A 10921-nucleotide genomic window follows, 5' to 3' on the forward strand; every position below is an offset into this window, starting at 1 on the left:
TAATATGTTCCTTGAGGGACTAGGATGCTGACGTCTTTTTCTGATACCCGATCATTACGTGACTGAAAAAAAAAAAGGAAGTCATTCCATGAATAAAAATCGGAGCGCAACAGTGCAACAAAATATTCTGTACTTAAAGGCCATAGGCAGACAGATGTTGACAAGGAAGGCTCTTCTAAAACCACCTTCAGATAGATTTCTGCTAACTGCACATATAAATAGGAGCAGAGGGCCGGTCACCTCTGTAACCACCGGCAGCAGCAGCAGCAGCAGAAGCCGCAGCTTCAGACGCAGCCAGAGGGACCTCAGAGCAGAGAAGGCGCTGCCGACTTGCACAACTGCCTGACCAGGCGGTTCCAACAGACACCAGCCGCCTCGGCCGTCTCTCTCTCTTCCTTCCTCTTCTTCTTTGATTTTCCCTCTTTTCCTTAATCACTTCTTTCTCCTGGTGGACTTAGACCACTTTATCTCCCACCCCCACTTTAGCTCCTCGCCTCCTCTTTCTTCCTTGTACATCTCTCTCCTCGCCCCCTTCTCTCGGTGTCACGCTTCCTCCTAGTTCTGTCCTCTCCAAACTTTTGAACAGAATACTGGCCTCAGCAAACAAGTCCTCCAGCTCCTCCTGCTGCTCCAGCTCTTTCCTGCGGCTTCTCAGACACTAACGCCAGACGGTGATGTCTCTTGGGTTGTGACTCCAGCGCAGAAACTTGGAGGAGCCTTTTGCCCGCCGTCCTACTTGGCAACAAACCCTCTCCGAGCAGCGGTAAGAGTTGAATGGTAAGGGGAAAATATTTTACCAAACCAAAGGACTCATTTAACTGCTGATTCTTTCACCAGCATCAGGGTACGAGTTAGCTTTCCTTGGACTAGGTCTGGCGAGTTATCGGGCACTGGGTATACACATACATATTTTTCCTAACTATAGCGAGAGGGAAGTGGCAGGGCGCCCACGGGCTATCATTAAGCGGTATTCAACACCGGGAGCCGGAGCTTCGCTCTGTCCCTCCTCCCCCAGCTCGGAGAGTTTCTTGGGGTTGGAGGGTGAAAGGCCAGGGGCGTTCTGACAGCTGCGTGCCCTCTTTTCCCTCCTGCGCAGAATGACCATGTGTAGCGGAGCGAGGCTGGCCCTCCTGGTCTATGGGATAATAATGCACAGCAGCGTCTACTGCTCACCTGCCGCCGCAGGACTCCGGTTCCCTGGAATCAGGTAGGTGCTGGCCGCCCAGGCTGAGCTGAGGCTTGGCTTCCCCCAACACTTCCTCGTGGTCTTCCTCCTGCAGTTCCGCGGTCCTGGCTACGACCGTCTCCCCACGGGCTCCCAGTACGCCGCTGTCAGCCGGGGTCGGGCCGCGGGTCCCGGGCCCTGGCCGGGTCTCCGTCTCCGCGCGAGGGCCAGGCAGGCGCCACTGCGGCTCAGCGCCCCTCCCCCAGCCCGCCGCAGCCAAGGGGCCGGGGTAGAGCCGCCGAGCTTCAGCCTGCTGGAGAAACCTCCCCTCCCCCAGCCCCGCCCGCTGGAGGGGCAGGGCCGGGCCCCGAGCTTGACTTCTTTTCCTTATTCTTAGCTGAGTTAGAACTTCCTCTCTCCCGCAGTCAGGTTGGAGGGTTGAGCGTGAAGCTCCGTGGACTTTGCTTTGTTACAGCTTGTTCTGGACTATCGGGGCGGGGTCTTCCTCTCTCTCCTCTGATCTCCGTTTCACTTCAATTCGAATTGTTTCCCCTGGAAGAGCTTTCTTTCAAGTGATACGTATTCCATCTGCAATTTGAGTCTCAGACTGTTTTGGGGAGGGGGAGTGTTGGCCGGGTATAGTTGAGGAAAAGAGATTTGAGAGAAGGAAGAACAAGAATGAGTCTGGAAGGAAAGGGGAGAAACGGATGAAACGGATGCAGGGAAAGAGGAAGAGAAAACAGGCAGGCAGGCAGGACCAGGACAATCCTGCCCGCCCGAGGCTGGAGTAACCGTGTTTTTGTTTTTTGGTTTTTTTGTTTTGTTTTCTTTTTTTTTTTTTCATAACCCTGGTTCTAATCAGTTGGCGCTGCTAGGTTCCTTACGCAGCCCCAATGTCCCGGGGCGGTCAGCTGGGGAGTGGACGCTCCGTTTGCAGCGCAGCTTCCGCGCCCCGCGGTGCACGCGGCTCCCTGCGGCGAGGAGCGCGCTTTCTGCCGGCAAAGCTGCTTCTCGCAGCCGCGCCCAAGAACCGTCGCCTTTAGGCGGGTCGCTCGCTGACCATTGATTTGGCCGGAGGCATGGGTTCTGGCTTCCACATTAGGATTCCAGCATCTAGGCACGGGGGCAGGGATGAGAGTTGCCAGAAAGGCTCAGGGAATATGGGACGCTGGGTTATAGGGGAGGTGCGTCTCTGAGGAAGGGCCGGGTGTGGGGCGAACGGAAGGATGTGTTTCCCTCGTCTTTACCTCTCCAGGGAAGGAGGAAAGGCAAGCAGGATAACGAAGTACGACTCTAAACCCTACTAGACAGCGCTACTTGCCCTGGCCGCATTCCAAGGCTCTCCGGCGGCCCCAAGAGAGGGGGTTTTGTGTTTTAGCCCACCCCTCCCCGCCCTATGTCAAGGATTGCGGCGCTCCTCTTGGCTCTAGGACCTCTGTTGACCCATTCGCTTCCCGCCGCCCCAACATCGCTAACAGTTTAGCGCCAACTGTTTATTTGGCGGACTTAAAAGTCCTATTTCACTCCCAGCAGTTTTCGAAGTCCCGTGTGCTTGGCACATCCCCCGGGCGAGTGGCACCAGAGTGCGCGGACATGCCACAGAAAGAGTGAGCCACAGCCAAACAGGCTAAGTTTAGGGGCATCTATTATTCATGTTCCTGCCAGATCCTCTCCCGCCCAAAATAGAAGTCGGAGGTTCTCCGTGACCTACATCTGCGCGGGGAAGGGCTCCCCTGGGCACGGAGGCTGGGGGGGCGGGGGGTGGCTGCCGGAGCCGGCCGCCCCACACCCCACCCATCCACCGTCCTTGGGTTTCGCTCTGGGCCTCCCGCTCCGGGTCTTCGCGTTGGGCGGCGCCTGGTCTCTGAGGACCTTTCTTTTCCCCGCCCGAGGCCGTTTGTTTGGGGTGGGGCAGGCATCAGGCCCGTAGGGGGTAGTCCTTTCCCGCGGCCGGGTGTGCGGGGTCGGCGCCCACCTCTCGGCTTCCCAGGGTCCCAGGGCGACCCTTTATCCTCTAGAGGGGAGGGATCGGAGAGTGGCTTAGAGGGATGGGGAATATCTTCCGCCTTACCTCTACCCCCTCCCCCGCCCCGGAAGAAGTGGCAGTTCTCCGTGGCGGATCTTTAGAAAGAAGGACAATCCGTGCGAGCCCCGTTCTCCGGGTCCCGGCAGAGCCAGAGAGGGACTTGCCCTGACCGCTCCTTCTGCCCCCGGCTACCCTCGCAGGCCGGAGGACGAGGCGTACGACGAGGACGGAAACCCGCTGCAGGACTTCTTCGACTCGGACCCTCCGGGCGCGGGGAGCCCCGCCTCCGCGCTGCGCGACGCCTACGCGCTCTACTACCCGGCGGAGAGGAGGTACCCCCCGCGCGGCCCCCGCGCCGGCCCGGACTGCGACCGCGGGAGGGGCGGGTGGTGGCCCACCGAGCCGGTTGTTTTTCATAAAAGCCCTCAAGCCTCGCTTCTCTCGGGCTGGTACCAGCGAGAGCGACACAGTCAGCAGCGGGACGGGCTTTGTGGACCAGAGGGTGGCGTGGGACCTAAAGGTCTCCGGCCCCAGCAGTGGCCGGGAGTGCGCGCCCCGGCCAACCCCACGCCTGCCGTTCCTGGAGGGCAGTAGGCACTCTCCGTTCCCAGCAGGCAGTCGCGGGAACATCACAAAAAAGTTCTGCGCGAGTTCTGTGCCCCCGGAGGGCGCGGGGGCGGGGGGGGGGGGCTGTCAGCCTCCCCGAGCGCCGAGGCGCGGGCGTGCGCAGCTGGGATCCTGGGACAGCCTCTGGGGACCGAGTCAGTGACCCCGGGCGCTCGCTTTGCCTCCCCGTTAGAGATGTCGCCCAAGGGATCCTTAACAAGGCCTACCGCAAAGTCCTGGACCAGCTGTCCGCCAGGAAATACCTGCAGACGCTCGTGGCCAAGGGCCTGGGGTAAGAGTTCGCGAAGGAGTTAAGCGGCGTCGCGGGGCGCGCGCACTGCGGGTGGGGGTCTGCGAGCGCGCGGCGTGGGCGGCCCCGCTCCTGCGTCCGTGCGTGCGCGTGGGTTCGAGGGGGCGGCCGCGCCCCGGGTCTGCGCCCCCCGCCCGCCGCCACCCGCCGAGGTTCCCTTGTAGCCGCTCAAGTTGGGCGACACCGTTCTGGGCGGCGAGATGCAAGGAGAGGGCCGAGAAACCCTGGAGGTTGATCCGTTTTGAATTAAAACAAAACAAAACAAAAAACCCCCAAAGAGAAACCAAATAGCCTCTTTCTCCCCCGCCGCCCCCGCCCCCGAGTCATTGAAAACCTTGCAGCTTCGCGGGACGATTTGCTTTGATTTACTGTAAGCCTTTTTTTCCCCCCTTAAACAACCATTTCTTTTACTGTAAATTCAAGTCGAAACTAACAAATCCTCAGATGTGGGCAGTTAGGGGAACCGTTTTTGCGCGTGCCAGACAGACTCGGGGCACAGGGCTTACGTGGAACCTCTCTCCGCGGAAGGCAACATTTTAGTAAAGCTCAGGGGGAAACAGATTACATTTTTCGCAATGAATAATTCATGCGACGAAAAGTCTTGCCTGCAGCCTGTCGACTTATATTATTATCATCACGTTTTTCGACTTAGCGTGCGCAAGGGGAGGAGTGCCCCTGCCTGACCAGGGATTGCGGGATCGGTGTAAAACTTCCCAGGCAGCCGCCAGCGTGGCACGTGGGGCTCCCGGGTTATTTTCTTTGCACGTGGGGGCTGGGGATGGTGAGAGGAACAGTTAGGACAATTGAGCGCAAAAGCACGGATGGTCAAATCTCAACGGGCAGCATTTGGAGACAGGGCAGGCGTGCATGGCGAGCTCTGCGCCCGGGCCTCTTCCCGGGCCCCTTCTGGAAGGATTTAGTGCCAGGAAGCCCTGGGAGGGGAGGGCGGGATGAGGGTTTCCATCACGGCCCCCCCACCCCCACCCCGCAGCTGCTTGCTGGCAGAGGAAGGCGGCGCGGTGGGCACGGAGACCCTGCCTTCCCCGAGGGCTCCCGCGTGGGTTGGGGCCCCTTTGCTCCCCGCTGCTATTGAACCTGTGTCTCCCGCCCCGCCACCCTCTTCCCGACCCCTGTCCTTGCAGTGGGAACCTAGGCGGCGGCGCGGAGGACGACTCGGAGCCTCTCTCCAAGCGCCACTCAGACGGAATCTTCACGGACAGCTACAGCCGCTACAGGAAACAAATGGCTGTCAAGAAATACTTGGCGGCCGTCCTAGGGAAAAGGTATAAACAGAGGGTTAAAAACAAAGGACGCCGAATAGCGTATTTGTAGCGATGAGTTACCAGCCACCTTGTGTATACACAGTCCTGACACAATGAAAAGTCACTTTCCCAACTGACTGAACAGTCACCGCTCATGTGTTCTATCCAAACATGTATTTATGTATGAAGTAAAGCCATTAAATGAATATTTTGATAATAATATTGTTTTTTCTTTTTACAAAGCACTAGAGAATGCACAGATATACTTTGTGGACCAATTATTGATATACATATATATATATACACATTACAGATATATATATTAAGAATTATATATAGGTATAATAGACAGCAGTTCATACAAAGTGTGCACAAGGATTGAAAATTCGCCTGAGCTGTTTATGTTTTTATATAAAATAAATAGAAAAACAGACAATCATTGTTTTGAATATTACTCCTATTTTTGTAAAATGGAATTAAAAGGATAGTATTTTTATCCACGACAGGCCTGAAGATATTAATAATGACCATTTGCTACTGTACATAATGATGCCCTGCTCCAGGGAGATTTGGAGGTAATGATTTGGGAGAATTGCTGAAGGGCATTCTTTCCTCGGGAGTCTCTGGGGCAGGCTGCCACAGTCCCAGCTGAACCCAGCTAGGCACTGTCCCCCTTTGTCCCCCTCGCTGGGTGGCAATTCCAGTACTTCTGCTTTCTTTGATTCTACTTTTATGTGTACTTGTCTCTCTTCAGACTCTCAGCCCAGAAGGAAATTCTCCTGATAAAAACAACAGCTCAGTCCAAATTGTGCTTCTCTCCAGAATTCACACCACTCCCTGGGGTAAATGTTGGGAAGGGGGACGTACAGAGAAGGGAGACTCGGGTAGAAATCTCCCTTCTCTGTACTTCCAGGAAACTCAGTGTCCCAAGGTTAGGACAACTGGACCAGAGTGAAGGAAATGCAGGTATATTGGAAGAGGTAGAGCATAAGGCAGTCAGAGGAGGACCCCAGAGAGGGACCGGTTTGGAGCTGCCCCAGGCCTGGGATGCTGAGGGTAAGCGGAGTCCCACTCTAGGTCCCCTGCCTGACTGACTTTGGGCGCTGGATATTGGAAATGGATGCAAAGTACAATGTGTTTTTCTCCAGTGCTGCCAATGCTTCTCATCTTGTGATATGACCAGGATGCCTCCCTTTGAACCCGGCTCTGTAGGAGCCACTCGTTTGTTTTGTGATTCTCTGAAGACTCTTTCCCACCCTCTTGCACTGTTGAAAGTACCGTTTACCATTTTTCATTCGTTTCTCTTAAACCTGTGAATGCTACTTACTTTTTTTGTTGTTATGCAAGCACTTATTGTAAAGTTTAGGAACCCCTGTGTAGTTACCACTAAGTAATTATGGACTAAATATGAACCTTTTGTTTCTTGTTTATTGAGTTTGTAGGTAAAATGTATTTTTCTACATTATGGCTTATTGCTTAGTAAAATTTATTTCATAAAACCAACCTTTGTCATATTAGAATGTGTAGTGTTCACATGTTGCTCAGTTTTACTAACCGATAAATCATTTAAACCTCATCTCCAAATGTATGAGTACTATCTTATATTTGTGGTCTAGAGTGAGGTAAGCAAGCTCCAACAGACCCCGACAACCTCCCCCTTGTATCCTGTCTTGGCTACAGAAAGCATGTCTGTCTGTTTCCTACCAGTTTCTTGAACCTGTGAATAATCTCTATAAACAAGAACCTTCACCCAGCAACCAGATCAAGCTACAACAGGCAAACCAGCCAAACTCCCAAAATTCAGGCACAAATTCTTTTGGAAAAAAAGAGAACAAGAAAAGATTAAACATTAGCTTGTAAAGTTTAAAGGACCTTTCCTTTTCCTTTATGGATTTGATTCAGTATGAAGTCATAAATCAAAGAAAACAGAATTGGATTTGCATTCCCAAGCGGGATGGATGCTGCCAGGAGATCACATTGCAGTGAAAGCACAGAGGCATTCGATCTATGCCTGAGTCCTGTGTACGGGATCAATCTTTCTTTAATTCTGCAGTCTCCTCAGGCAATGTGACACGGGATGCAGTTTGCAGCTTTAGTGCCTTTCTTCGCCTTTTAAATCGCCACGAATCACAGATGGCTATTTAGTGGCCCTACAATGCTGCAACACATCGGCTTGCATTTTAGTCTTAATTATTTGTTTCTTGGGTAATGGGCAGAGTTTTCTGTATTTGTGTCAGCTGTTAGTGGTGAAATAGGGCTCTAGTTAACCTTTTATTTATGAAGTCTAATTTAGTGTTCCCGTGGCTAGTTGCAAGCATTTACAGAGATCACCCAGTTTAATCTTTTGTATACTTTTTAGAAATGCCAAGAGCCTTACTAACCTGGAGCAGATTTATGATATAGTGATAATTTAGGTAGATGTTAGTCTTGGAGCTCTTATTTTGTGTGCAACTGATTATAAAAACATCTTAACCAAGTATTATTACACACATGATATCTATAACTAGGACTTTGATAACTGTTATATAAAGTGTGTAAAATTTGTATGAATAAATTTTTGTAAACAATGCAACCTCGTCTAATGTTTGGAGAAAAAAAGACATTTAGGAAATAACTAAAATCTCTTAAAGGATTATATTTTCTTTAGCAACCATAGATCTTTCATGTCTGGACTATAAGCATCCATGTATTTTCATAAACTGTACTTTAATATCTGCTTGATGTGTTAACTGAATTCAACTAAAAATTTAAAGTAGCTACTCAGATGGAGATGGCTAAGAAGATATTAAGTTCATAAATAGGCATGGATGTTGGAACACTTATAGGATGCACAATTTAGATAAATTTCCATCCCCTAGTGTATATATACATTGCTCAGTATTCAGAAAGTTACTATTGATTGGTGGGAGATAATACCTGGGTATATGCTTCTAAAATATCAGTCTAACATGTTCTTTCACAAGTAACTCTGCAGACTAAATTGGTCTCCATAAAATTCTGCATAAAAATGACTTAATCAGTTTTGGAGGTTTTAAAATATATTTGGAGATCTACAAACAACTATCTCTGATTAATGTGCTTTGAGTGGAAAGAAAAAGAACATGAGCAAGCAAAGAGTTAATTAAATACTTTAAAAGAAAATGTATTTTGAAAGCTAGCACAAAATGTGAACAGTCATTTGTGGATTCTTTGTTTTATTAATTGATATTAACAAACTTTAAAGTGAAGCCTTCATATGAAATTCCCATGAATTTCTCAGTTGTGTTAATTTTGGAGCCCTTGACGATTTCTGGGCTTAAAAAATGTATTGAAAGTCATTTATAATAAATCAAATACCATTTAATTTAAATTGCCAGATTTTCATCCTAAAAATTAATGGATTCAATTAATAAATCAATAAATATGTCACAGTAGTATTAAAGAATGAGCAAAGATCAGCAAGGATTCAAAAACTGTCTTTAGAACTTAGATCAGTATTTCAGGCCCAGAATCATGTAGGGAGGAGCTTATGATCTAGAGATCTCATTTGTAGTAAATTTAAAAAATTAATAGAGTACAATTCATATTTATATTGAATTTTTTGAATAGGCTTTTACTTCTCCATCTTTAACTGCCTACAATGAGCTGCTGGTGTGGTAAATGGAAGAATGAAGAAAAATAATTTATTTGGTTGGGAGCTAATGACTTGTCAAGAAAGTAGAGATAAATTCCAGATTGGCCGACTTTAAGTGAAGTTCATGTATATAGCAACTTGGTATGTTCTCTTATGTGGGATAGATCAAATGATGATTTTTCGTTGGAAGGCTTGATATATTTAGATAGCCAAGAAGTGTGCCTTATTGCTATTAGGGCTGGGAATATATTGATTCAATACAATAAATATTTATTGAACACCTAAAACCAGGCACATTGGTTGAGAGAGCTTAACTAACACCTGGGAGTTAAGGTAGTATTTTCCCAAAGAATATTCTTCTGCTACAAGATTGTTGTTAATAATGTAGATTGTGGGCCTCCACCAGAACAAGTAAATGTGTTTTAAATAAAAACCCAGATTAATGGGCCCTACATTTTTGTTTTGTTTTTTTTTTTTAAGATTTTATTTATTTATGAGAGACAGAGAGAGAGAGAGAGAGAGAGAGAGGCAGAGACCCAGGCAGAGGGAGAAGCAGGCTCCATGCAGGGAGCCCGATGTGGGACTTGGTCCCAGGACTCCGGGATCACACCCTGAGCAGAAAGAAGGCAGATGCTCAACCACTGAGCCGCCCAGGCATCCCAATGGGCCCTAAGTTTGAGACCACTTATATTGGTATGCCTACAAGTGTGCTGGGACTGGATGGGTTTTTTTCCATGTTAAATAAGCGACAAGTCATGCTACCTGGACACAGTAATAAATATGTCAATAAGCTGTATTCTCCTAGGATGGACATTAGTTTCTTTAAAAAATTACAGTATTTCCTTTAGTTAGCATTATTTTACATGTATGTTCCAGTTGGATATCTCTATCAAAGGGGCTCCTGGAAGGAGAGTGATCCTATAAGTAGAGTCCAATCACATGACTGAGAGATGAATGAAGTTCCTGAGAGAAACTGGACAGCTGGCTGGCAGTAATTCTGCAGATTCAGAAGTCCACTTCCGATTGTATCAGATCCAGATTTGGCTTGAATGTATCCCCAGCTGTTTACAGTAGGATTTCAGATGAATGTCCTGTTATGACCTCAGACTCAACCCTACTGTTCACGCTGTTACAAGATTGGGAACCAAGATCAAGTCTGAACTCTTCTCTTTCATTGCAACCCTTTTGACGAAGGGAGGTTCCTACTTCTCTTGTTGCTTCACTTTGGTTTATAACTGGTCAGCTCAGGGTAGTCGTTCTCACTGTTCCCCAGTTCAATCCTTCCTCTTTATTTTTTAAAAAATTTTTGTAAAGATTTTATTTATTCATAGAGATGCAGAGAGAGAGAGAGAAAGAGAGAGGCAGAGACACAGGTAGAGGGAGAAGCAGGCTCCATGCAGAGAGCCTGACGTGGGACTCCATCCAGGGTCTCCAGGATCACGTCCTGGGCTGCAGGCAGCAGCTAAACCGCTGCGCCACCGCCACCGGGGCTGCCCTCAATCCTTCCTCTTTAGAAGGACAGATTCACATCAGTCTTTGAAATGCTAATGCTCCTTTTCATCTCCCAACCATCTCTCTATGCCCCAATGTCTTTTCTTCTCTACCCAATCTAAATATTCTGTATATTTAAACTCAAGCCCTCTTTTTCTAGGACTCTTCCTCAGCTTCTCAGAGTGACCATAGCTTCATTCCTCCCATGTCCACCCTCGCACTGTTCTCCTGTGACCCTTACCATTTCTGATCTCTAATTTCACATAGCTCTGCTTTGTTTCTTAACTGTTTTATAAGTCCATAGCTTTCTAGATGACCCAGCTAGGTGACCTCCTGGAGACCATGTCCAGAGGCATTGCGCCTTAATGCCAACATACTTCTGGGAACATTGTAAATACCTCTTTGAGTGACTGAAATAACTAGAGGGCTTACAGAATTTACCATGACA

General features: G+C 49.0%; 1 protein-coding gene across 1 annotated transcript; it reads left to right on the plus strand.

Moving 5' to 3' along the window:
- The first annotated feature begins 1097 nt into the window (after positions 1-1097).
- On the plus strand, positions 1098-5547 carry ADCYAP1 (adenylate cyclase activating polypeptide 1). Its single transcript, XM_055324360.1, has 4 exons — positions 1098-1207; positions 3392-3523; positions 3991-4089; positions 5250-5547. Exons 1-4 carry the CDS (start codon positions 1098-1100, stop codon positions 5437-5439), a joined length of 531 nt encoding a protein of 176 aa, XP_055180335.1. The 3' UTR covers positions 5440-5547.
- Positions 5548-10921: the final 5374 nt, after the last annotated feature.

The sequence above is a fragment of the Nyctereutes procyonoides genome, unplaced genomic scaffold, assembly GCF_905146905.1.
Source record: "Nyctereutes procyonoides isolate TBG_1078 unplaced genomic scaffold, NYPRO_anot_genome, whole genome shotgun sequence".
NCBI lineage: Eukaryota > Metazoa > Chordata > Mammalia > Carnivora > Canidae > Nyctereutes > Nyctereutes procyonoides.